At 55.1% G+C, this 23,672-nt stretch overlaps 1 protein-coding gene across 1 annotated transcript; it reads left to right on the forward strand.

Moving 5' to 3' along the window:
• The first annotated feature begins 11,037 nt into the window (after positions 1 to 11,037).
• Positions 11,038 to 20,314, forward strand: HEYL (hes related family bHLH transcription factor with YRPW motif like). Its single transcript, XM_037381831.1, has 5 exons — positions 11,038 to 11,432; positions 15,051 to 15,117; positions 15,577 to 15,660; positions 16,137 to 16,218; positions 17,672 to 20,314. Exons 1-5 carry the CDS (start codon positions 11,353 to 11,355, stop codon positions 18,337 to 18,339), a joined length of 981 nt encoding a protein of 326 aa, XP_037237728.1. The 5' UTR covers positions 11,038 to 11,352; the 3' UTR covers positions 18,340 to 20,314.
• Positions 20,315 to 23,672: the final 3,358 nt, after the last annotated feature.

The following is a 23,672-nucleotide window of genomic DNA, read 5'->3' on the forward strand; positions in this document are numbered from 1 at the left end:
CTCTGTCGCTGGTTCCTAAAATGGTTCCCCCGCGTGCACCCGGGGCGGCTGGGCTCAGCCATCCCGCGCCGGGGAGGCCACCAACGAAGCAGTGACTCAGTGGAGCGTGTGTGAAGCTGCTCATCGCCCCGCTGACGGAGGAAGCCAGCGTCTCCCTCTGCCAAGAGGCAGCTCCACGCTGGGCAGCTCCTTGGAAGATGCACCAGACGGTTTCTGTTTGAGGCCTGGCCCCTCGCCAGGAAGAGTCAGTGGGGTGAACAGACCCACCTTCCGCCCTGCTTCTTCCTTCCCCCTCCCCAGAACAGGGGCTTGTCCGGCTCTGTCTGGGAGCCAGCAATTTCCACAGCTTGATGTTGGTCCTTAAGGTAGCTGTGGGGATAGTTCTGTGTGTCAGCCACGCTGGTGGAAATAACCCTTTGGTTACTGGGCTGGAGCAAAATGCAAGAGGGCAAAGAGCTTGTAACTGCTGAGTAAATATGCCTCATTCCCCGTCTGGAGATTTGCCTTTTAAAAACCTGCTTCGTTTTCCCAGTTCTTCCCAGGCCAGTGAGCAATGGAGGCAGAGATCTCTCTGTCCTGGCGTTTTCCCATTCCTGCAGCAAAAGCTTCGTTACCAGGGCTGCACTTCAAAGCGTTGCTGGCAGCGCTGCGCTGGAAAGGACTGTGCACATAATCCCACCGAGGAGGAGAGGAGGGGGTCTCCGCAGCCCTGGGGCTACCGATGCCAGGCAAGTATGGCTGCACTCGCAGGGGGCGATGGCCAGCCCCGCGCTGCTGTGAGCTTGGCACAACCCGTGCCAGATTTTTTGATTGAATGGCGTGAGAGGAGATGGGCGTTAGTGTTAAAAAAAAAAATAAATTACAAATATAATCCTCAGGGATAGCATCCAGCAGTCCTGTGCACAGGATGTGACTTTTGCTTGTTTTCTTTTATTTAGGGCAAATTGCACGGTTATCCCTCTGTGGCAAAAAAAGGGGATGTGGAGCCCAGGGCTGGCACTGAATTTTTAAGACTTATCATGGGAGCTCCAGTCCCGCTGGCTGGCGGTACACACGAGTAGCTGGAACTGGCCCACGCTGCGGCTGTGTCCTTGTCACCCCTTGTCACCGCGGCCATCAGCAGCCGGCAGGGAGCCGCGCTTTCCCCCTCGAGATGAAGCAAACCCATTCACGGCCCTGCGAGTCAGTGTCTGCTGGCAGCGGGGTTGGCGACATCCCCCCCCACCCCAAAACGGGGACCACTTCCAGTCACAACCCCCGGACTTAACATGGCAGCATAGCCCTGAGTGAGGACCGGCAGAGTCTGGCTAGGGAATTCTGCGGAGGGGAGAATAAACGAGGGAAACTTTGCCCAGATTGCGCCGCAAGGGAAACCTGGCTCCACCGACCCCGTGCGGCGCTCGCTTCTGGGCTGCATCTGGCAGAATTTGTGCATGGGTGGAAGTGGTTGTGTGTGCTGGGAATTGGCGCCCATGTTGGTGGGGATGTGCTTATCCCAGGGAGCGAACAGCCAGCTGGGTCCTGCTGCCACCACCGTGGGGACAGGGACAGTTGTGATGCCAAGCAGGTGCCACGAGAGAGTGTGGAGGGCTGTGCGGCATGGCGGGAGGGTGCAATGGTGGCAGGCATCCTGTCCTTCGTGGGCCAAAGGGCTCCAGATGGCATCGCCACCCTCCATGGTGCCACCTGCTGCACCTCTCCTTCAGGCGTGTGTGTGGGGAGTGTGTGAGCCAGCACCTCTGTCGCAGCGCAGCCCCAGTGGCCATGTTAGCCCCCAGGCTGCCCCCAACCCGCCACCTCGTGGGGTAGGTCCTCCACAGGGAAGGGCAGCTGATTGAAGCCCAGCAAGCTGGGAATGGAGAGGTTTTCCTCAGCACCAGCTTTGGCATGGGGCACCGTGTCTGTAGGTGCCAGTGTGGCACTAAAGCAGGGCCACCATCTTGGGCACTGTGGTGCTGAGGTGGGGCAGCCATCTTGGGCACTGTGGTGCCAAGGCAGGGCTGCCATCTTGGGTGCTGTGGTGGTGAGACAGGGCCACCATCTTGGGCACTGTGGTGCTGAGGTGGGGCCACCATTTTGGGCACTGTGGTGCCGAGCCAGGGCCACCATCTTGGGCACTGTGGTGCTGAGGCGGGGTTGCCATCTTGGGCACCGCAGTGGTTGAGGCAGGGCCACCATCTTGGGCACTGTGGTGCTGAGGTGGGGCCGCCATCTTGGGCACTGTGGTGGTTGAGGTGTGGCCGCCATCTTGGGCACTGTGGTGGTTGAGGCAGGGCCACCATTTTGGGCACTGTAGTGGCTGAGGTGGGGCTGGCATCTTGGGCACTGTGGTGCCAAGGCAGGGCCACCATCTTGGGCACCGTGGTAGTGAGACAGAACCGCCATCTTGGGCACTGTGGTGCTGAGGTGGGGCGGCCATTTTGGGCACCATAGTGGTTGAGGCAGGGCCACCATCTTGGACACTGTGGTGCTGAGGCGGGGCCGCCATCTTGGGCACTGTGGTGGTTGAGGTGCAGCCGCCATCTTGGGTGCGGAGGCAGGGCTGCCATTTCGAGTGCCACAGCAGGGTGGCCATCTCAGGCACCATGGCAAGGCTGCCACCTCAGACACCTTGTCACCCAGGGTGAACAGGCTGCGGGGCCACCCTGCACAGCGATGGGGGCTTTCCTGCTGGCTGTATAAACAGGCCCCTGCTTCCTTGGCGGCCGGGCGGCCTCCTCCAGGTGCGGCTGGGAATCATTAGGAGCTCTCCGCGCCGGGCTGAGTGTGGGAACTGGAAGAGAAAGCTGGAGAGAGGCCTTCTTTCATCTCCCCACTCCCTCCTCCCCCTGTGTCTGCCAAGCCTGGCTTCCTTTTGAATCCTTTAGCTTGTGCCAAGTGAGGGAGAAGGGGGGGGGGAATAAAGAGAAAAAGGGAAGAAAAAAAAAAAACCCACAGGAATGTGTCCGGGGATCTGGCTTCATTCAGGCTGCCGAGCCCTGAATACCCCAGCTCCCGCTCGGGGCTTGGGGAGCCGGAGGGAGGGAGGCCACGGCCGCCCCGCGACAGAGGCAGGGGGAAAACAAACAGGGAAGCAGCATTTGTTCGGTGGCTGTTACCACAGTGACTGACAAAGGGCTGTCTGGGAGGGGGCCACGGCCACATTCCCCCCTGCCACGGGGCTGGGGAAGGCGGGAGCGCCGGGTCAGGGCACCCCGAGTCCTGCGGGGGGAGTGAGGGCTCTCGGCGTCTGGGCAAAGCCCAGGCCACGTTTCATCCCGGCATGGGGACATGGTGCCCAGACAGACGCCCTTGTGTCGGGCCTGTCTCCCAGTACAAAGGCGACAGGGCTGCTCGCAGGGAGGGCGTGAGGGGGAGGGTGGGAGGCTTTTCTCCAGCGCTTCGGGAGGATGGGTTTTTGACTCGCGGCCAGCTTTATTCCCAGCAAATTAATAATTTCCTCTTGTGGCAACAATGTTGGCCTCTGTGTGTGTGTGTCAGTGTCTCCCACTGCCCTCCCAACCGTGTTTTCCCCCCTTCCCTGCTGTGCACGGAGGGTCCGCGCCGCTCACAGCGGACTTCCTCCATCCTTGTCCCCAGCTGGGCTTCTTCCAGCTGTGCGTAACTGTCAGAGTCGGCCCAGCTGTGACGGCCGCTGCCTCGGGAGCATCCCGGCGGGAGTGCTGGGCCCAGCTGTGAACTGATAATGCGAGTGCTGGAGGTGGCGGGGAAGCACGTTGGGTGGCGGGGAGGAAAGGCGCAGCTCCGGGAAGGAGCTCTCGGCTTCGCAGCCTCTCTGGCAGAGCACTTGGTGAAGTGGAAAAGTGAGCAGGCAAGCAAGCACGCAGGGCAGCCACCAGCACATACTTGCCTCTGTGCCTGCCTGCACAGGGTGCTGGAGACGCAGGGCAGCCGCAGGACAGACTCAGCACACCAGACAGGAGCACCGTCCACCCCAACTGCTGCAAAGCGCCTGGCACTTAATTTGGCAGTGCTATGTGTCACCCAAGAGTATTTGCATAGCTGTACACACTTGCACGAGCCCGTGTACACGTGCTTGCTGCTTCTCAGGGCACACCTCCCTGTGTGCCATGGCTGGGCTCTGCGCATGCCCCCTGCGTATTTGCTGCCATCACCCTGCAACCCCATTCCCACACCACCCTGCCTGCACAGCTCCTGGAAACACGCTGGGCTGCCTGTGTGCCCGCTGCAGCACAGATACCTCTCTCTTGTGTGGGCACACAATATAGCATACGGTATCAGGAGATCTTCTGGAAACGCAGTCCACTCCTCTGGCAGCATTGTGGTTTGTTCCTTATTTATATCCCGGGGTGGTGCCACAGGTGGGCAATTGTTCCAGCTGACAGCCTGAAAGGCAAAGAAACAAGATTTAACTTCCTGCTATTCAATTAGAGAAAGTGAGCATTCATCACCAGCTGCTGGCTGCTGGCAGGAGCAGACCCACCCACCGTGGCGGGCACAGGAAAAGCTCTTCTCGGCAGGAAAGCTGCCTGCTGCCACGGGCACCGTGGGCTCCCCGCGGGGCCCAGCTGCCAGTGCTGCTCTGCAGAGCCTCTAGGTAAGGCTGGATGCTTTCCCTCCTGTCCTGCACTGCAGTCGTTCTCTCCTGTGTTTGTTTTTGGAAAGGAGATTGCCTGTTCAAAGCAGCCACGTGGAAAGCAACAGCGCAGGTTGCGGGGGGACACTAAGCAGGGAGCAGCCGCGCAAGGAGGGAAAGGCACGAGCCTGCAGTGCTGGAGGGAACGGCAGCACCGTGGCTTCCCCGCAGGCCAGCCCCGTCGCTGCGGGTTCAGCCTCTGCCCTGAACTCTGGGCGATCCCTGACCCTGGGGCCTCTGTGGCTGAGGGTTTGCGGCTCTGGAAGCCCTTTGGACATGCACTTCCCCTCCTTTATGCTTGAAGTTTGTCTTTGAGCGAGCAGATGCCCACCGGTGTGTGGAGGGGCAGGGGATGATCCCCGTCCCTATTGAATGTGGACCGGGAGCCTTCTTGTCTCTATTTCCCCACACACATGCACGCTCCCTCATGGTATTTTCTAGCGTGCACTACCACAAGCTGCACGTCTGGCAACAAACCTGCCTCCATCTTTCTCTGCGCTGCCTTTGAACCATGCACGAAGCACCCGCTGACTGAGGCCTCATGGAAACTCCTGCAGTGCCCGGGCTGCAGTGAGGAGCCACAGGGCTTTCAGGGGCGCCCTGGAAGCTCCATGTGCTGGGAGCCCAAGGCCGTTCCTGCTCCATTTCCTTTCCTCACTCTCCCCCTCCCGAGGCCGATGCAATTGCAAAAGAGTCTCCTGCTGCCTCCTCTCCCCATCCCTTCCCCGTGCCATCTGTCCTGAGCACAGCGGCAACTTCACAGCTCCGTGCTGGTGGCGTTTCTGCTGAAGGTCCTTTTGTGCACCTTTTAGCTGGCTCTCTATTTTTAATCCTTCCGTCTCCACGGACTCAGGGTATCTTCCAAGCTGGCCGCGATCATCAGGGATACAGTTGGAATCCGTTTCGCGTTGCTGCACCAAGCCACATGCACACGTATGTGTTCAGATGCCTACACGCACGCCGGCTGCTGTGCCAGACTTCGCAGTACTGTCACTCTTCCCTGTTTGAGAAGACAGGCACCCTGTTGGGTCGGACCGAGCTGAGCACAGCACCTCGCACGAACATCGGTTATTACCCCAGACTAGGAAGGTTACACACTGCAGCCAAGACAATCAACAGCAATTAGCCCTTTTGGGAACTCGACTTGAAATGCTGCAGAGGCTTTTCTGTGCGTGCCGATTGCTCTTCCTCCGGTCCTTTGGAAGTGATGTGAGTCGGACATGCCAAACCACTGGTCATGTCTGAGCAAAACTTGGTGCCTCATGTCATTTCCATGAGGCTGGGAGGGCTCGGGGGGATGTCTGTGAATGTTAAAGGCACTTGTGTACCCAAGCAGTGAACGCACATGCTGTCATTACCTCTGCAATGCCATCTGGCCAGCAGCAATGCAGCTAGAACCAGGGCTGTGCGCAGAAGAACATTTTACAACAGAAAGCAATTAACCGAATAAAGCCCTTTTTAAAATCCAGTAATTAAAAACAGTCCCTCCCCCTTGTTTTCCTTTTAAGCTGAAAGTTGCTGTTTACTCATTTGCTTTACAAAGTGTGCCTTGTTGTGGCTTCAGAAGAAATGAAAGTTTGAAGTGGTTAGAGAAGAAAGGCTTTGGGGCTGGTGCGTTCCAGGCAGGGCGGAGGGGCAGGGGCTCTCCAGCCCGGCTTGTTTGTATTTGTTCTTGTCTACTCACAAGATCGCTAAACACACATTTAACAAGTGGTGAAACTGTCTACCAGCCTGATCTCTCCCAGGGTTCATGAGAAGAGGCCTTGGCACATTAGCATTGCTGGGGGAGGGGGAGAAAAGGCCTTTTGAAGGGTTGGTGTTTTGGGGCTGAGCGAGGGAAGGGCTCCTTGTGCAGGCCAAGTCGCAAACAAAGGCATTGTGTTCCCCGGAGCCCTGGGGACTGGCCCCGGGGGAAGGCCAGGGCCTCGCTTCACCAGCCCTGGGTTTTCCCGTCCCGCTCCTCCAGTTCCTTTAGCAGGGGTGCAGCCTCCAGATCATCCCTGTCCTTCCAGCACCCGGAGACAGGATCGGAGCTGGCATCAGCTCAGCCTGCCCCTGACAGCTGAGAGCCCAGGAGCCCACCGCAGCGTGGAGGGCTGCAGCGTTCATGCAGACCACCCTGTACCGCAGCAGCTCACCTTGTCCTCATTGCCCTCTCCAGGTCCAAAACACCAGAGAGGAGCAGACCTGTGTCCGCAGGCAGTAAGTTACTGCTGGGCTGTCCGTGTGTAGCCACAGGGGAGCCCTGACCTCAGTTTGGGCTCCTGGACGAGCCAGTAACCCCAGCTGTCAGCAGGAATGGTGCAATATTAATTATCACTCATTGCTGCTTCTCTGTAAAGTGAATGCCCCGTGCATTAGCATCGTTATGGGTGGGGAAACCGAGGCATATGAAGGGCAGCTGGGACTAAAACGCTGTCGTCGTCTAACGCTGACTGTCAGGATGCACGGCTGATTCTGGAGCAGGAAGGTGATCCTGTCCCTGGCGATCCTCCAGCCCCACTGACCGGGGGATGCAGTGACAGAGCTGCCTTATGCCTGGCATTCATGGCTGCAGGTCCCAGCCCTGCCCTGGGCAGGGGGTGAGGGACACAAGCATCATCTTTATGGTGCAGAAGCTCTTGTGGAGACAGCAGCACCTCTGAGGTGTCCCAGCCCAGCAGGTGCAGCCTCATGGTGCCCCAACCCACGAGGTTTGCATGGCTGCCCAAGCTGAGCCGCATTCCTGGCCGCAGCGACAGGACCAGGCGCAGACCCGCCGCGGGGCAATAGGCGTGAGGACACAGACAGCCGTGCCAGGGCGGCGAGGGTAGTGCCGAGTTTCAGTCGTGCCCCGAGCAGATACAGGATCTGCCCTGTCCCTGCCTGGGGAAGGGTGAGGCCATAGGTTTGTGGGAAAATGTTGTTTCTCCCTCCCCTGGACTGCCCCTAGCAGTCGGCTGGGCCGGCTCTGGGTTGCGTGGGCCGGGGAAGTGGGGGGGAGTTAACAATTGTAGTTAGTGCCTCTGGCTTGGAGCGGAGCCATGGCAAACAATCCTCTCCTGGCCCTGCTCCAGATCTGACAAAACACGGAGGTGATATTGTATTCGTACCTACATGCTTTCATCCCAACTCACCTCCCGAAAGCCCTGCATGATTCTCCCGTCTGTGATGAATCCTTCTGCTTAGCCACAGAACAAGACAGGCTGTCCACAGCGCTGCAGCCAGGAATCCCGTCCAGCATCCCTGCGAGGCCTCTGCTTTTGAAATTACAGCTGTGGATCTGGCAGCCAGTGGTGGGACCTGAGGTTAGGAGGTGATGTTGACTGAAGATGTGCAGACAGGGCATTCCAGGCATGCACGGGGTTAAATCAGAGGTGTCAGTTCACGGGGAGGTAACAGATAAGTCCTGCTCCTTGCTGCCTCTGGCTTTCCAGAAGCCTTGCCCTCCCTCCCACATTCCAGCTGCTGCAGCTTTTCACAGCTGGCCGCTCTCCGGGGACATTTCCCAGGGCTGAGCAGGAGGGAGGGGAAGGAGCAGCTTGGTCCCAGCATGGGAAGCCGGGGGGGTGGTGGTGTTGGTGGCTGGGCTGACCATCACCACCGCAGGGAACCTTGGACTGGAGCTCTTCACCCCCAGGAGCGGGCTGGCACAGGCAAACCTGGGCAATCCCAGGTTCCTGGCAGGGATCCACCCTCAGCCCTGGCCCGGAGAGTTTTTCCTGCTGCAGGGAAGGGACATCAATCTTTGCAGCTCACTTATTCCTTGGCCTCTGAAGCCGGGTAGCCAATTAGTGCTGGGTGTGATGGATGGCTTAGTCCCGTCCTCGTGACACCCATCCTCTGGAAACAGCTCCCACCGTGCAGAGGCACAGCCAGCTGCAGTGGGGGACAGCTCTTCCCAGCCTCCAGAGTCCCAGAGGGTCTCACTAGGGGTCCCAGGGCTGGGGACAGGCACTGCAGCGGTACTTGCTGAGCTCCCAGAGACCGCGCAGGAGGGGAAACAGCCGTGAACGCTGGGCCAGGGTTGATAATTCAGGGCTCAGGAGGGATTTCCTCTAATAATTCCCTGGCTGTGGCAAAGCCCGTAGGTCTCTGGGAAAGAGCAGATCGGCTCTGGGCAGAGGTTGGTCACCCGCTGTTTGTGGCTCTGTGCGTGGGGTCAGGGTTTGCCACTGCAAGAAAGTGTACCGTGGGAATAGCTTGCACCGACACTCGGTGAGAGGCAAGAAGGCGGCAGAAAACCCAATTCTGCTCTTTGAGCCCATCTCCCCTTCCCCAGCGTCGCTCCTCATCCGCAGCAGGGTAGTTCTGCCCCCTCTCTCCAACAAGACAGGGGCGATGCTCGCTGAAACCTGGCTTCCCTCGCACGCAGCTAAACCCATTTAATCCTTCCCTATCGTCTCCATTGAACCGACTGCACGGGGTCTCGGCAGCGTCTCCACTTTGGCTGCTCCATGGCGCAGCTAATCCTGGGGTGGTTCAGATGGCCCTCGCAATCTCCGAGGGCTTGCCGGGGGCGATTATAAATGACTCTCCAGGAGCACAGGCTGGAAAACGGATCCGATTACAGGAGAAGTGGGTTTCGGGGGCCCCGCTCTGTTCATAATGAAGTGTAATCCTAGAAAAACATGTTGCCAATTACACTTCAATTGAACCCAGATAATGATGCTTAGATGAGGCCCAGAAAAGATCGAGTCTGGACAGTGAATTCCTTTCTAATGGAGAAGAAAAGTGTTCCTCTGTGGCAGGTCTGGGCTCTGCTTGGTTCAAGCTCATTGTGATATGAGCAAGAGCCTGAAATAACCAATCTCTGGATCCCATTTAAATGGTTTTATCAGTGGAAAGAGTATTAATCTCTCAAAAACACATGTTTATGGGAAGTTTAGTTTGGAGATGTATGTATTTTTAACTGAAATCCCTTTGGAAAGGGAGGAGGAGTGGGGCTCAAAATTGCTAAAATAACACATTTCTAATTCTTCTGGTTCAAAGAAACTGTTCATTTTGAAATGTGAGCTAATAACAGCTCGGATTCTTGACCGCTTTTTATAGTGAAAACAAAACATCAGAATTATAGAAACAAAGTGCTATAACCTAAAGCAACTGACTTATTTTACTGTATTTATTTTTCAGTTTACAAACACTTCTGAGACATCAGTTCTCCTCTCCAACGTGGGATGGCTGGTTCAGGTCTCTCTTGTTTTACTTTGGGAGGGAGGATGGTGTGGTTCGGTCTCAAAAAAAATGGTGATGGGGGCCGTGCCTTGCTCTGCCCCTGTGTGCTGGGCTGGGGCAGGTGTGGGTGAAGGGCAGGTGGTAGCTGCCATTTAGCTTTTACCAGAGCTGCTTGCAAGGTGCTGGGGGATTGCAGACGTCTGGGGGCTGGCGGGTGCAGTGTGGGTGAGCTGGCAGAGATGGCTGAGGCAGATAGGGAGCACCCGACCACGCGGCTGGGTGCCTCCTCACACGGAAGGCGGGCGGTGAGGTGGCTCGGCCGGCATGAGTGGTGACGGGCTGTTATCGCCGCCACGGTCTTTGCTAAAGGCTTTGGGAAACCCACGTGTTGCTAGATCTCAGCGCTGATGTTTTTTTTTTCAAAATAAAAGGCATTATTTTTGTACTGCAAACCTCCACTTCAGCTCTCTCCTTCCTCCCGTCTCTCTCTCTCCCACACGCACACGTTTTTGCTGCCTTGGGGGATTTTAGCAGCACAGGGCTCTGAAAAACAGACTCCTACCTCCTTCCCGCAAGCTCAGGGAAAGCAAGATGCTCTCTAGATGGCAGCCTGCTGGTCAAAGTTTCCAGCATTATGGAATGAGACAAGAAAAAAGCAATTCATCCTAGTGTCATAAAACCTAAAGTTGGGCTTTGGTTGGTTTGTTTTACAGGGTAGGTCTCAAATGCCCTGGCAGTGCCATGAGCTGGCCCTTGAAGACGCTCCAAGGCTGTGGGAGCGTGGCAGGGGGCCGAGCTCCCAGCAGGACCACCGCGGCATGGTGCCGGGGTGCTGAACCCATCCCGACGCCTCCAAGCACGGTGCCACTGCGGCCGTCCTGGCCCTTGGCTGTGGCCACTGATTAATCCCAGTCGAGGGCCTTTTGAGCGGCGTCCTCAAACAGCACCGTGCTTCGAATAAGCTGGTTTCCATCTGAATCATAAGTCTCCAAAAGTGCCTGCGCTGCACAGAGCCGGGCAGACATGTGTGTGCGTGTGGGGCTGGATGTTGATTTTTCCCTGAAACAACTCAAGGCTTTATCAGTCCCATCTCTTTCCCACGGTTTTCTGTTGCCAGTGAGGTCACTGGTCCCTTTAAACTGGGGCTGAGGCCAATGTGCAGCGGGTGGAAGGGGGGCCGTGGGCAGGAGGGGGGGACATGAGACGGTTCACACAGACTGTTCCTTTTACAGGAAGACTTGGGATTTCGACCAGCGAGCGGGAGGAGGCGGAGGGGGGGGCCTGGGAACCTGGGAGCGCCGGCGCGGCCGCGTAATCCGTCACTCCCGGGAGATGTCTCATTAACCCATTAACCAGGGAGGTTGGGGACGTGCTGGGAGGCGAGCGAGGGAGAAGCCGGGGGTGTGAAAGGCAGAGTGCGGGCAGGGGAGGAGCCGGGCGAGGCAGGCACGCACTGGGGCCAGCTCCACAGCACTTCCCCGAGGACGGCGGGGCAGGACGGCGGTGGCCTGCGGGGCCACGCGTGGGGCAGCCTCGCCGAACCCCCCCGCCGAAGCCCCGGCGCCCCGCGGGGACGCGCCCGCCCGCTGCTGCCTGCCGGCATGAAGCGGCTCTGCGAGGAGAGCTCCTCCGACACCGAGTCGGACGGCACCATCGACGTGGGCCGGGAGGAGGAGTACAGGTGAGGGGACACGGGGGGCGCGCCCGGGGGTCCCCACGGCGGGCAGGGTTTGGGGCGTCCCTGCGGCGGGGCAGCTCGGCATCCCGCGGGGGAAAGCCCGGGCTGCAGCGGGGACCCCGGCAGCGGGTACGGGGCTGGCACGGAGCTTCTCGGGGCGCCTGGCACCCCGCTTAACCCCTTCGGGCTGCGCTGGGCCAGCCCCGGGTCGCTGCAGCGGGCCAAGCGTGGGCTGATGCTGGCCTTAGGGCTGACCCGGCCAAGTCGTAATACAAGTATTAAAGCTGTGCTACGAGCTGATCGCACTCGGGAAAATGCCTCATTAAAGGCAGCGCAGTTGCCTTCTCCTGCCAGGTGGGGAGAAGGGCAGCTCTGAGCCTCCTTGCTCGCAGGTCTCTGCACCCCGAGATGGGGCTGCCCCCCCCCCCCCCCCAGGAAAGGCGCCGTCAGCCGCCTGGATGCCGCTGCAGCCCCAACGATCCAAGGGCTCCCAGGGAACGTGGAAGAAATCAGGAGGTTTTGCATGAGAAACGCTTCTGCTCTGCTGATGCATTTGTAATGCACCAGCTGGGGCTTTGATCTTTATTAAAGAGGGAGCCCGTGCAGCCTGGCCGGCCGAGGGTGCCCTGCTGTAAGCGCGCACTTTCAGTTCGCAGGCTCCATCCCATCGCCGCTGAGCTGCAGTTTGGGCTCTGGGGCTTTGGTGCTTGGTGAAATAGTGAGGCCAGAACCTCTGCGTGGTTCCCCAGGCAATGTCCTCAGGCCTCGCTGCGCTTGCCTGGGCTGCGGCTCTGCTGGCAAAGGGCATCCCAGCCACCACTGGAAGCCTGGGTTCCCGTGCTGTGTCAGCCGTTCCCGGGCATGCCCGGGCTCTGAGCGTGCAAACGGCGCTGGGGGTGAAGGAAGAGCTCTGTTATTTGTTCTCATCCAAAAATCAGCTGGTTTTGAACTTCTGTTTTCGGTAGCCAAGTGTCCCCCTCCCTGCACATCCAGTTAGGCCCCAGATTAACTCATTCCCATTTGCTGCTTGGTATCCTGCGTGGAGAAGTCCCCAGTGCCATGCTCAGGTTCTTGTGGGACTAAATTAATGAGTCTGCCTCTCACCGATATGGTCGCAGCAGAGTCGGGCATGTCCAACAAGTAATGTCCCGCACAACAAGTTCACTGACCCCCATAGGCAGTTTCCAAGCGCATCAATATTTAACCTGCTTTCCTGCTACACGTGGAATATATCCCACCTCTTTACATCAGTGCAGCGTGCTGAGTCTATAGTGCCCCGATGGATGAAATAGAGGAATTGTCATATTTTATTTCAGCAAACAGTAACAATGGATTTTTGGTCTCTCTCTGGTGCTGCTAATGTGTTTGTCTTCTCAAGCCAGTTGTAGAACCAGGTAGTGCTGTGATCTGGTGATATTTGTATACATGTATATTGTTGCTCATGTCACACAAACACATGGTCAAAGAGCTGGTCCTGTCCTGTTTACACCCCAAGTAGTGCAGCATGGGACGCTGGCGGATCCAGCAAAATAAAACACTTCCAGGTGGGGAGCAAGGTGGAGCAATTAGGGCTGAGAGAGGCAGTCAGGCTGTCTGGCCGGGGTTCCCAGCCCATTACCCATCGGTCGGTCGAGTGGTTTGGGCAAACCAGTTCCCCTGTAGAGTGGGGATGAGTCACTCTGGGTGTGAGACTTGGTTCAGCGTGTGGGGTGAGCTTAGACTCTGGGGTCACTGCAGAAGTGCAAGATACTGCTTGGTTTTGTTAGTTGGTTGGTTTGTTTGCTTTTTGTTTTGAATAAAGAGCCAAAGTTACGCTGTAAATTATAAAATCAAGCAAAGAGCAACGCAGAAATTTTAATCATCTGAGAATATAGTTATGGTATCTTTTATGTGGTTTGAATCTGTCAAACATATTTTTAAAACATATTTGGAGTAAGTAGGTCTTTATATCCACATCTGGAAGTGTAGCTCACAAAGAGCAATGCGCTCAAACAGCTCTGCAAAAGGACTTTCAAAGTTGAGTGTTACAGGCTTCTTGAGCGGGTACTCAGCATTCCTGGGCTGCCAGGTGAATTCAGTACCGCAGCATCTGTGCAGAGCCCATTTTCACATCATACGTGCTCATTGCATGTGTGTTTATGTATACTGGCAACGCATGTTCATACTTGCGAAGCCAGCCGGCACCTATGCCCAGAGAAAGCCCACCCAGCAGACATTCAAATAGGGTACCTGTATGGAGATGAGTGGAGCAGTCAGTGGAAGAACGTGTTATTTTGTCTGATTGTGTAAAACCACTTCTGAAAGCACCTCACTTGGGCCTAACAAAATGTATTTTTAATAGGCTGCGTTTGGTCTAGTTTTTGGCTTGCTGTGCAGACAGCGCTGTCTCTGCAGAAACATCTTTAACAGACTGCTATTAAAATGCTTCGTCAAACTGAAAAATATTTTGATTTGATGGAGTGAACCCAAATGCCCCTTTCCTGATTTATATGTCTTACATGGTCTCTGAATCCCTCCAGAGTGCTGCGCTGGCCGGGGTTGCAGACTGCTGCCTTGCTTGTGTGTTAACATCATTGCCCCGAGTTCCGTAAGGCGCAGAAGCAGCCCTGAGCCAGTCCCACTTTCCAGAGGGAGGAAACCCTGCTCGGGGGAGGTGGAAGGTGGCCCAGCCGGCCTCCCCCCAGGCAGAGGGGTTTTGCTCCAAGGAGTTTCCCACGCCCGGTTATCCATCCTTACGGAGGCTTCATGTCCGTGGGGACCTAAGGATTGAACTTCGCCTCCCTGTGCATGCCTAGTGCTGACCTTTGGTGTCTTTAGCCTCACCCGTGCCCATCAGGCACGGGATGGTTTGTGGGGCCCTTCTTAGCCTGTCCCTGCTGTGTCACTTGTCCCTTGAGCAGAGCTGGTCCCTGGGGCTGTTGGCCAGCAGGCACGTTCCCTGCTCCGTCACCTCCTGCCAGGTGTTCCCCCTGCCCAGGTCCTGGCCCCTCTCTGTCTGGTTCAGGGGTGTCCGTGCATTCAGAATATTGTGGCCCACCCCAAAAATTGTGGTTTGCAAAGTGACTCTCCAGGAAGCCCTCTGAAACCACATCAACGCTGCCGTTAGCCTCACCCTGAGGAGCAGCCAGCCCTTTGCTGCCGCCCTGGGTGGGAGCTCAGATACATGCTCATGCTATCACAGCTCCGAGATGCAAAGCCCTGCAGACAGGGCAGGCTTAGACATGAGAGCCGGGAGGTTCACACATGGAGAAAAAAAAAAAAAAAAAAAAGGCCATGACTCCAGAGCTCAGATTTTCCAGCCCCGTGGAGGTGCCAGCATGGGCTGAGATTGAAGGAGACGTGCCTGGTAGCGGATGGATGGTTTAGTGCAGATTTCTGCAGGCTGGTGGGAGCCTCTTGGAGGGGAGAGTGGGATTCAAGTCTGTGCTTGGCTCCCCGTCCCCAATTCCTGAGCTCTGTGTTGTGGGTAAAAATGAGATGGGAACCACAGAAGACATTTTTCGGGGAGGGTGGGACGACGACATGACATGACTGCAGATGGCAAACGTGTGTAAAGCATATGTGCAATGGAGGTTTCTCTCCAGCTAGTGCAAGAAATTATTCTCTCTTCTTCCTTTCCAGCCATGTTTCCAGGTCTGTGTCTCCCACTACGACATCTCAGATACAAGCCAGGAAGAAGAGGAGAGGGGTAAGTCTCGTTTACATTGACTAGGATGGCTGTGCTCTGTCTCCCTGGGGGGTCAGGCTGGTCCTGGCTGTGTGCTGGGGCTCCCTGTGACATCCCCCGTGTGCAGTGGGATGCTGTTGGCACATCCTTGCTGTGGGGACACTGTGCAAAATCGACTTTACACCATTCCCTCCTCCATCTCCTGCAGAACTCTCCCCACAGCTAATTGGAGATTTTTTGCAGAGGTTTGGCCTCAAGTCTGGCGGAAAGGGGTGGAGGAGAGAGTGGCTTCACCTGGGGTTATCACACCAGTCAGTTAATGTTTCATTGCTGAGCTTTTGCACCCAAAACATTTACTTATGTGGCCCCGTTCAAAGCACCTCTCTCAGCCTGGCATAGCTGTTAATAAGGGCTTTAGACCCATGAGCTGTGGCTGTAAATGATCATGGTTTCTTCTCTCCACTTGGAAATCTCCTGCAGATCATCGAGAAGCGGCGCCGTGACCGTATCAACAGCAGCCTCTCTGAACTGCGGCGCCTGGTGCCCACCGCCTTCGAGAAGCAGGTGTGTACATCCATGATTTCCAGCCATCCTCCCGTGTGGGCTGTGTTTCATCAGTGTTAAGGGTAGAGCCCTCAGAATAAGAAAGTCTGGAGCAATGCTATGTCTTTCTTATCATCATCACTTCAGGGAGTAAGTAGGTGGTGAAACTGGGTGGTAAAACAATATTAACAAATATTTAGGAGCCCTGGGGAGGATAAATTCAGTCCAGAAAGTGTTTTGCAAGATGTGGAGATGCACAGAAATGGGGATTTTCAATTTGCACTGGGGCATCTTGGGAAGGAGTTCCTTTTTCTACTCACTTGATGTAAAAACCAGAGCCAATGCCCTGGATGGACGTCCTGCTCCAATCTGAGCATTCCTGGGCTTCAGAAAGGTTTTGGGGAGGGGGTCATTGAGCAAAATGCAGCTCCTGAGAGGCACAAAGCCCTAGACCATAAAATGATGAAATGCTTTTTTTTCCTGCTCCCAACACGCAGGGGTCTTCCAAGCTGGAGAAGGCAGAAATTCTACAAATGACAGTAGATCACTTAAAAATGCTTCATGCCACTGGAGGAACAGGTAAGAACTGCTCTTATAAGCATACGGGTGAGGTGAAAACCTGGAAGGAAAATTCCCCATCAGCCTCAGCAGCAAGCAATGTCTTGATGCTGGTGTGCCTTGCTGACACCAGCCGGCACCAACGAATGCTGCCCTCTGCTTCCCAAGGGAAATATTTTTTGCGGGAGGGCAGATGGACGTTTCCTGCCCTCTTGTTTTTCATATGGGTCAGCATCTCTGCATCCATTTGGCAGACTGGGGTATGTGGGACGGCAAGTCCCACAGACCCACAAGGATGGCGCCGCTGTCATTGTCACACAGCCTGCTAAAAGCTGTTCAGCCAGAGACATGCTTAGTCCTGCTCAGAAATGGGAGCCTGTTTCCAGAAAAAAACACGATATTAAACTCTTTACCTCCTCCCTGGGATACATTTCCTGCAGAGAATGAATTCTGCATGGGGACTCTGCAAATAAACAAGGCTTTTTTCCTTTTCTGTTCTTTTTTTTTTTGGTGTCTCTTGGTTGTTATGAGAGAGGGAGCCCTGTACAAAATTCAACAAAGGTCTTATTTGTACTGAGACCTCAGTACAGACCCTCTGTCCTGTTACAGTTAACAGGATGGAGATCACAGCTCCAGTAGAGAAGCCTCTGGCTTGCTTACCACCCATTTTTGGCTTGCTGGGGACACTGCTGGCATCCAGGCTTCAGTTCAGAGCTGTAACTTGGTCTGGAACATTTGTTTAGATATTCAGTTTGACTGCACTGCAACAAAGGGCTGTATTGTCACAAAAGACCCCATCAAGCAAAGTGGTCCACTGTTTCACTGTGCTGTGACATTCTCTGCTTTAGTGCTTATCGTCTCATGAAGCTGCAAGTAGGGAGCAGAAGCCTAAAAATCAGCCGTCGGTTGCATTTTATCTTGTTGATTTCTGTGGCTTCAGGCTTTCTTGGCCCAGCGGTTTTGGTTCTGGCACTGTCCTGTGTCCTTCAGCCAGACATCTGTTTAAATGAAGTATAAAGATTGGGACTCAGGCAGAGGAAAATGGTCCTAAGCTGCACGTTGAGGAGACAGTGTCCCACTGTTCTGCAAGACTGGGGATGGTCCATTTTGCAAATAGGGACCCAGTGCCCATCTAGCCTACAGTTATGTCTCCAGCAGCAACAACTGAGTCCAATAGGAAAAATTTTCTCCATCCTGAGCACAGTTAATGAAACCTCTTACTCGTCTCACATTCTGGAGTAAGAGGCTTCATGACCCTGGCAGTTTTATCCCGATGAGATAACCACAGATGCTATTCTCATGCACACAAACGTCCAGTCCTTTTGGACACCCACTTGGCTGTCTGCTTCAGTAATATCACATAGCAGCAAAGTGTCTCAAGTGAAACACACAGTGCATTAGAGAGGGTAGTGAAATCAAAGCACATTCCTGAGCTCTGCACGGACTTAGCGTGACCCGTGTCCTCTCCCTACAGGCTTCTTAGATGCTCGAGCTCTGGCCGTGGATTACAGGAGTATCGGCTTCCGTGAATGTCTCACTGAAGTTGTCAGGTACCTGGGCATCCTTGAGGGCCAAAATGCTGCCGACCCCATCCGGCTGCGACTCCTCTCGCACCTGAATAATTATGTGGCAGAAATGGAGCCTTCGCCTGTGGCCACTTCCCTCCTGCCCATCCAGACGTGGCCATGGTCCTTCCTCCACAGCGCTGCTGGCCCCGTGCAAATCCCCAGGAGGGAGGCTGCTCCCGCTCCAGTTGTTTTGACTGCATCTTCCCTGGCTTACCCAAGCCCCGCTGTGAGGCCAGCCCCACTTCGCCGTGTCCCCAGCGACATGCTGCCATCCCGCCGAAGCTTCCTGGCCAGCAGGATGGCCTCTTCCAGCCGGAGGGCCCGAGGTGCGGGCTCATCTACAGCTGTAGCAGCCGTGCCCAGGATGCCGTCGCCAGCAGGTGTATTGAGAGAGGGCTCCTCCAAGAGCAGCCAAATTGCAACATTCCTTTTCTCACCAGCCTCTGCCGGCATCCCTGTTCCACCAGTTTACACGGCGCCTCCTGCCTTGGGTGCTGCCGCGCAGGGACCCGGGATCAGGGTTGGGACATCCAGGATCTGCCGCTCTTGGGCGACTGAAATTGGGGCTTTCTGACCCTCCCCTGCCCTTCGGAGAAATGAATTCTTCAGCACTCATTGCCCACAGGCCTAAGAACAACTCAGCTGAAAAGGCATCTTTCCTGCTTTGCAGAAGCCAAGGATCCATAAAGAATATTCTCTTTACTCTTCCCTCCCTCCTCACACTGCCTTCCTTGCCTCACCATCACACGTCCTCTCCCTCATGATGCCTGCAAACGTAAATCACATCCAGTTCGATGCACTTGTCTGCACGTGGCTGTGCTCCAGATCCTTCTGGCTACGAGGGAGGGGGCACACGCAGATCCCAACCCTCTTCCTCCTCCAGCAAACCCCTCTGCAGAGCTCAGTGTTGCTCTCCTTTGGAAAACAGCCAGCCTTGAAATACTGTCTTACTTCCTTGGGGAGTCAGAGCTGCCAGACAGACTTGCTCACGCTGATTCCCTGCGATGCGTCCCTCAGCTGCAGCACCTAATTTTGGTGTGGTGGGATGGATGCAGCTCACCCCCCTCTCCAGCACTGCTGGCACCCAGCAGGGCAGGCTAGAGCCCCCCCAGCTCCCTTAGCGAACTGGCTGCCTGCTAATCCCTGTGCTTACCTCGCCGCATTACCAGCTTTTCCCACTTATGTGCCCTTAAGGTGGAGTGAGGCAACAGCTTAACAGAGCTCGTTCCCACAGCTGAGCTGAAATACTGCTGTGTCTGCGGGGGCTGTGCTGGGTCCCTGCACAAACCATGCAGGAGCAGCCGGCCGGGCCGCCTGGGCGGAGGGAGGCTTCTGCAGCCCTTGCTCCGCACTGAGGTGTGAAGAGGCGAGACAGAGGATTTCAAAGGGATGTCTGTCATGGAGGGGAAGGCTCTGACAGCCAAAGTGAGAAGAAAAGGCCTTTCCCTCTGCCAGTCTCCCTGCTGGAGCCGTCTCTCCATCCCCTGCTGAACAGCCGTGACTGCAAAGGGGGGGAAATGGGTCAGACCAGCCTGCGTTTGAAGTGCCTCCCTCGTTCTCTCTTTGCCCTGCATCCCTCACCCTCTCCTCCCACAACGTCTCTGTTTTCTTTCTTCAGCACCATGTTTTGGTCTCACGTTGCTCATCCCTCTCCCTGGGCTGGGACCAAAACCCACTGAGGTTTCACCACAGACCTTGGCAAGCTCTGGGTCTGTACTTGTCCTGATTCCTTAGAGCTTATTCTGCCTTGGCCTGCGTGCCCGTAGATAACTGACGCAGCAGATATGCCTCTGCTCCTCCAGCTGCCCTCCCTTCCTCTTTTCTTCGGGCAGAAAGGAAGAGAAACTTGAAGCTTTCAAGCCACCCTGCTCCCGTGCCACATCTCTAACTCCCATGGTGGCCAGGGCAGGGTCTTCTAGTGCTCCCCCTCATCTGAACAGCCCCTGCTCCCTGCATCTGTGCCTTGACTCGCTGGGATACGCATGCAGAATAGCCTGGACCCAGTTGCCTGCCCGCCCCAAGGAGTCTCACCCACATCTACAGCACTGTGACGTGAAAAGAGAGAAAAGTGTGGAAAGGTCAGTGCAAAGAGAGGTAAAAAAGAGGAGGAAGATCTCTCTTGAATGGGAGAGCCTCTCCCCACGCCTCAGGTCAAATGCACAGCTGGTTAGACTGTGTGGATGAGCTGGTGTTTGTGTTCCTACAGATTGTATCTGCCATGTGCATGTCAATGTATGTATCTGCTATTGTTTTGAAAGTTCGTCCCTCCCAGTTGTTTTGATGAAAGTCATTGCACTTAACACACAGAAATGCCTCCGCTACTTCTCCTCACCCTTGTCCTGAAGTGCTAGAATCAGCCAGGAACAACATATTCCCTTTTAATGAGGTCAGAGGAGCTCCTCACCGGACCCTGGTTGTTCCTGTGGCTGGTCAGCACGCTAGAGCTCACAGCAAGTAGCCTGGCCTCACTTTACACTGTGCAGAGCTGTTAGATTCACGAGCTGTGACATCCAGCAAAGGTGTCAAATAAAGTCTTTCAAACCCCTGTCCTGGTTGTGAAATGTAGTGTTGATGTGAATCTGTGCTGCTAATCCAGCCTGCTTGGACAACTGCGAGTTTTGCAGCAGGTGAGCTTTTGCTCCTGAAAAGCTTAAAGAGAGGTAAGACGTAGCTTGTAAGGTAACTTCTCCGTGCTGGTCATTTTATAGGCGTCCTCTTGGTAACTAGTCCCATGACTTTCTACTTTGCAAACCACGGTGTGCTTCAAAATCAGCCAGACAGTCAGCAGCGCTTGCCCTGAGATTGGCAGTAATCCGTGACTTGAGAACAAATCATTTTATTTAGCTATCGGCATCTACAAAAATGTCAGGGAACAAACTGGGTTCAGCAGAGCCTTGCAGCCAGGCGCCGAGGGCTCACCTCGGTCTCCTGACCCTTTGCAGGCAGGACCAGAATAACCCCTGCTGCATCTTGCTGTTGGGAAACACTTTGGACTAAACAAAGAGCCACAGCTGAGAGCTTGTCTCTGTTTTGAGGAAAGGACCAGTAAATGATCCTTCTCGTGAAAGATGCTGGGAGAATTTTCTAGGGAATGGTGGGAATTCAACTTCCTTTCCCATAACTCCTCCTCGCTCCAAAATACTTTTCAAAACCGCCCATAAATCCCTGCCTTAAGTGCTGTGTTGGGAATTGCTGGAAGGGAGCAACTGCAGCTGTGATGGAGTAACACAGCATCCGTCTGGAAGCGCAGAGAAACTTAAAGAGCAATAATAGGGCTATTGATGACGGGTCGTCCCGCTGGTGCCTGGGATGCCCTGACCCGGCTGGAGGCGGCGGTGGGAGCTCAGTGCTCTGCTGTGGCCTTGGACAGCGAGAGGAACCAAATTACCCTCTGTGGGAGGCAGGCATACAAACCAGCCCCACGGGCTATAGTGTTAAAACAAAACAGAGACAGTGAAAAAAACCAACCCACTTCCTGATCTCTGCTGATCAAACGGGAGCCAGAGCGGGTGGGAGGGCATCAGTTCAGGCCCGTGGGGTTTTCTCCCCACAGCAACATGGTGATTAGAGCAGTAGCCCGGGACTGGAGCTTCGTTTTTTTTCCCAGGGTTTTCTTTAGCCTGAATGTCTCCTCTAAAACATCTTGGCAACTTTTGATCTACCCTATAGGGGAAATCCCCGAACTCTTCACGCACTCTCTTCATCCTTGTTCTTCAGGCAAAAGAACATAATGAAGAGGTCTATGGGAATGCGTGGGCTGTGTTCAGTGCAGTCCGGCTGGGGTTGCTCGGTGGCATACAGCGGTGTTAAATGCTGGTCCAGTTGTGACAATGGCGAGGCTGGAAGGAAACAGGGTCCTGATAAACAAGCTTTTGCTGCTACTTGCAGGGGACAAAGCTGCTTCCAGGCTGCGGGAGATTAGATGTGCAGCAGGTGCTCTAGCGGCGAGCGAGGTCTCCCAATTTGCTCTCCCAAATTCCTCTGCATGAAAAACGTTGCTTATCTCAGTTCTGCTATTGCCTGCCCTGGGTGAAATGCTCTCCCTCCTGCGTGTCTGGGTTTTTCTCCTTGTGGAGCAATCACGTCCTGCCCTCTGCTGGTAAAATCCCAAAGCTAAGGAGGAGAAATCATAAACCAGGGTCAGCATTTGGTTGAAAACTTGCCGTCTGTGTTGAAAAATGGATGATCTTTTATAACGACCAGACACTGAGATACCACTCACACGTGGTAGTAGAGTGGCTTGGGAGGCCCTCGCACCAGTGTCATCGATGGGGATGGACCGGTGAGATGAAGACGTTAAAAGGTGTAACCTTTGCTCCAGGCACTGCAGAACGTCTTGAGAGGGCAAACTGGGAGGATCCCGGGCATCGTTGGTCACCAGGAGCAGCTGCAGGAGGAGTGTGTTGAGGGTACCAAAAGCAGTGGGGTCCCTGGGGCGGTTTTGGGCCCTCATGGGCAGAGGGTACCTCCAGCCCCTCAGTTCGTGTCAGGAGCGAAAAGGACAGAGGAGGACACAGGGCTCCAGATGTCTACATGGCATCCCCCTGGGAGGAGACGCACATGTCAATAAATATATTTCAAATAAAAGCCATTCTCAGTGTAGCCACAGAGGCTGCTTGCAGCCAAAGGGTGTTTTATGCGGAAACATGTTCTTTGAGCTCTGCTGTGTTTTGATTTTAGCTGTCAGAGTGGGAGTCACTCTGAACTCCTTCCACAGCAAGACACTTGTCTCAGCCCATGGTTTCCCAGCTGAGGAGATGCTGGCCTGTGGAGGACCAAGCTGCAAAATAGCAGCAGGCGCCAGGCATGATCCCAACGGTGCGTACCAGTGCTGCCTCCCAGCACTGCTGGCTGCTGGGAGGAAGGTGATGAACTAGGAGCAGGATGATTTGTGTCTTTAGCAAATAACCTGCATGGAAAATATTGCAAAATATCACAATTTACTTTCATATTGTTACCTTTAATTCTGCTACTTTCTATTATTCCACTGTAATAGAAGAGATAAGTATCATATCCCATTTTTATGACATCTTAGCCCACTTTTAAAGCAAATTAAAGGCAATGTAATGTAGAATTGAAAAGTCACAGCAGACCAGCTACCAGCCTCTGTGGACTATCTTGGTCCCCCTTAACAGGACATGCATGGTGCCTGAAGGTCACTGATGAATCACTGAATCCCGTGCTGCTGTGTCCTCACGCTCTGCTGAAGATGCTGGAAATAGATAATTATGGGTCTCCCTGGAGCTGAATCTCGTGAGCGTGAAACTGTGGGACAGGGGAGGGGGGTGAATCCCTCTCTTGTTCCAGTGGCTTTCTGCTGTATTTAGAGTTGTTCAACCCTCACCCTGGGAAGAGGGACTGACAGCTTGCTTCCACAGGCAGACATTGAGGACCCTTGGTCCTGCTCCAGGGCGGCCCATGATGTGAGCTGGCACAGTGCCAAGGCTGCCGCAGGAACTCACACTTATTTGAGGGGGAAAATTGTGCTCTGAAGAGGAATGGCTGCAGATATGGCTGCTCCTCATCTCACCGCCAGTGACACCTTCAAAACCATAGCTTGGAGCCGCGAGAACAATTATCCCAGGATAATTATTTGCTCTCCTGGTGCATTCTTCTGCTCATCCTGCTCCACGACCCCGTTCTCCAGGGGGCTCCCCTGGGCCCGTTGTGTTTTGTGGCAGGACTGAGCTGCCCTGTGAGACACCCACATGCAGGGGATGGGGATGGGATGGAAAACAACCCCAAACACACCCTTCTGGGGGGTGTTGTGGGCATATGCCCCTGCCCACTGAGGGTCATTTTGCCCCAAATCTAGCCAACCATCCCCATGCACGTCCCTTGAGCCGCTGTGGGATCAGGCCATGGGCTGAGGTGTGAGGCTGCCCAGCTGCCCTCCAGACGCTGCCC

This window comes from Falco rusticolus, chromosome 3 (genome assembly GCF_015220075.1).
Source record: "Falco rusticolus isolate bFalRus1 chromosome 3, bFalRus1.pri, whole genome shotgun sequence".
NCBI lineage: Eukaryota > Metazoa > Chordata > Aves > Falconiformes > Falconidae > Falco > Falco rusticolus.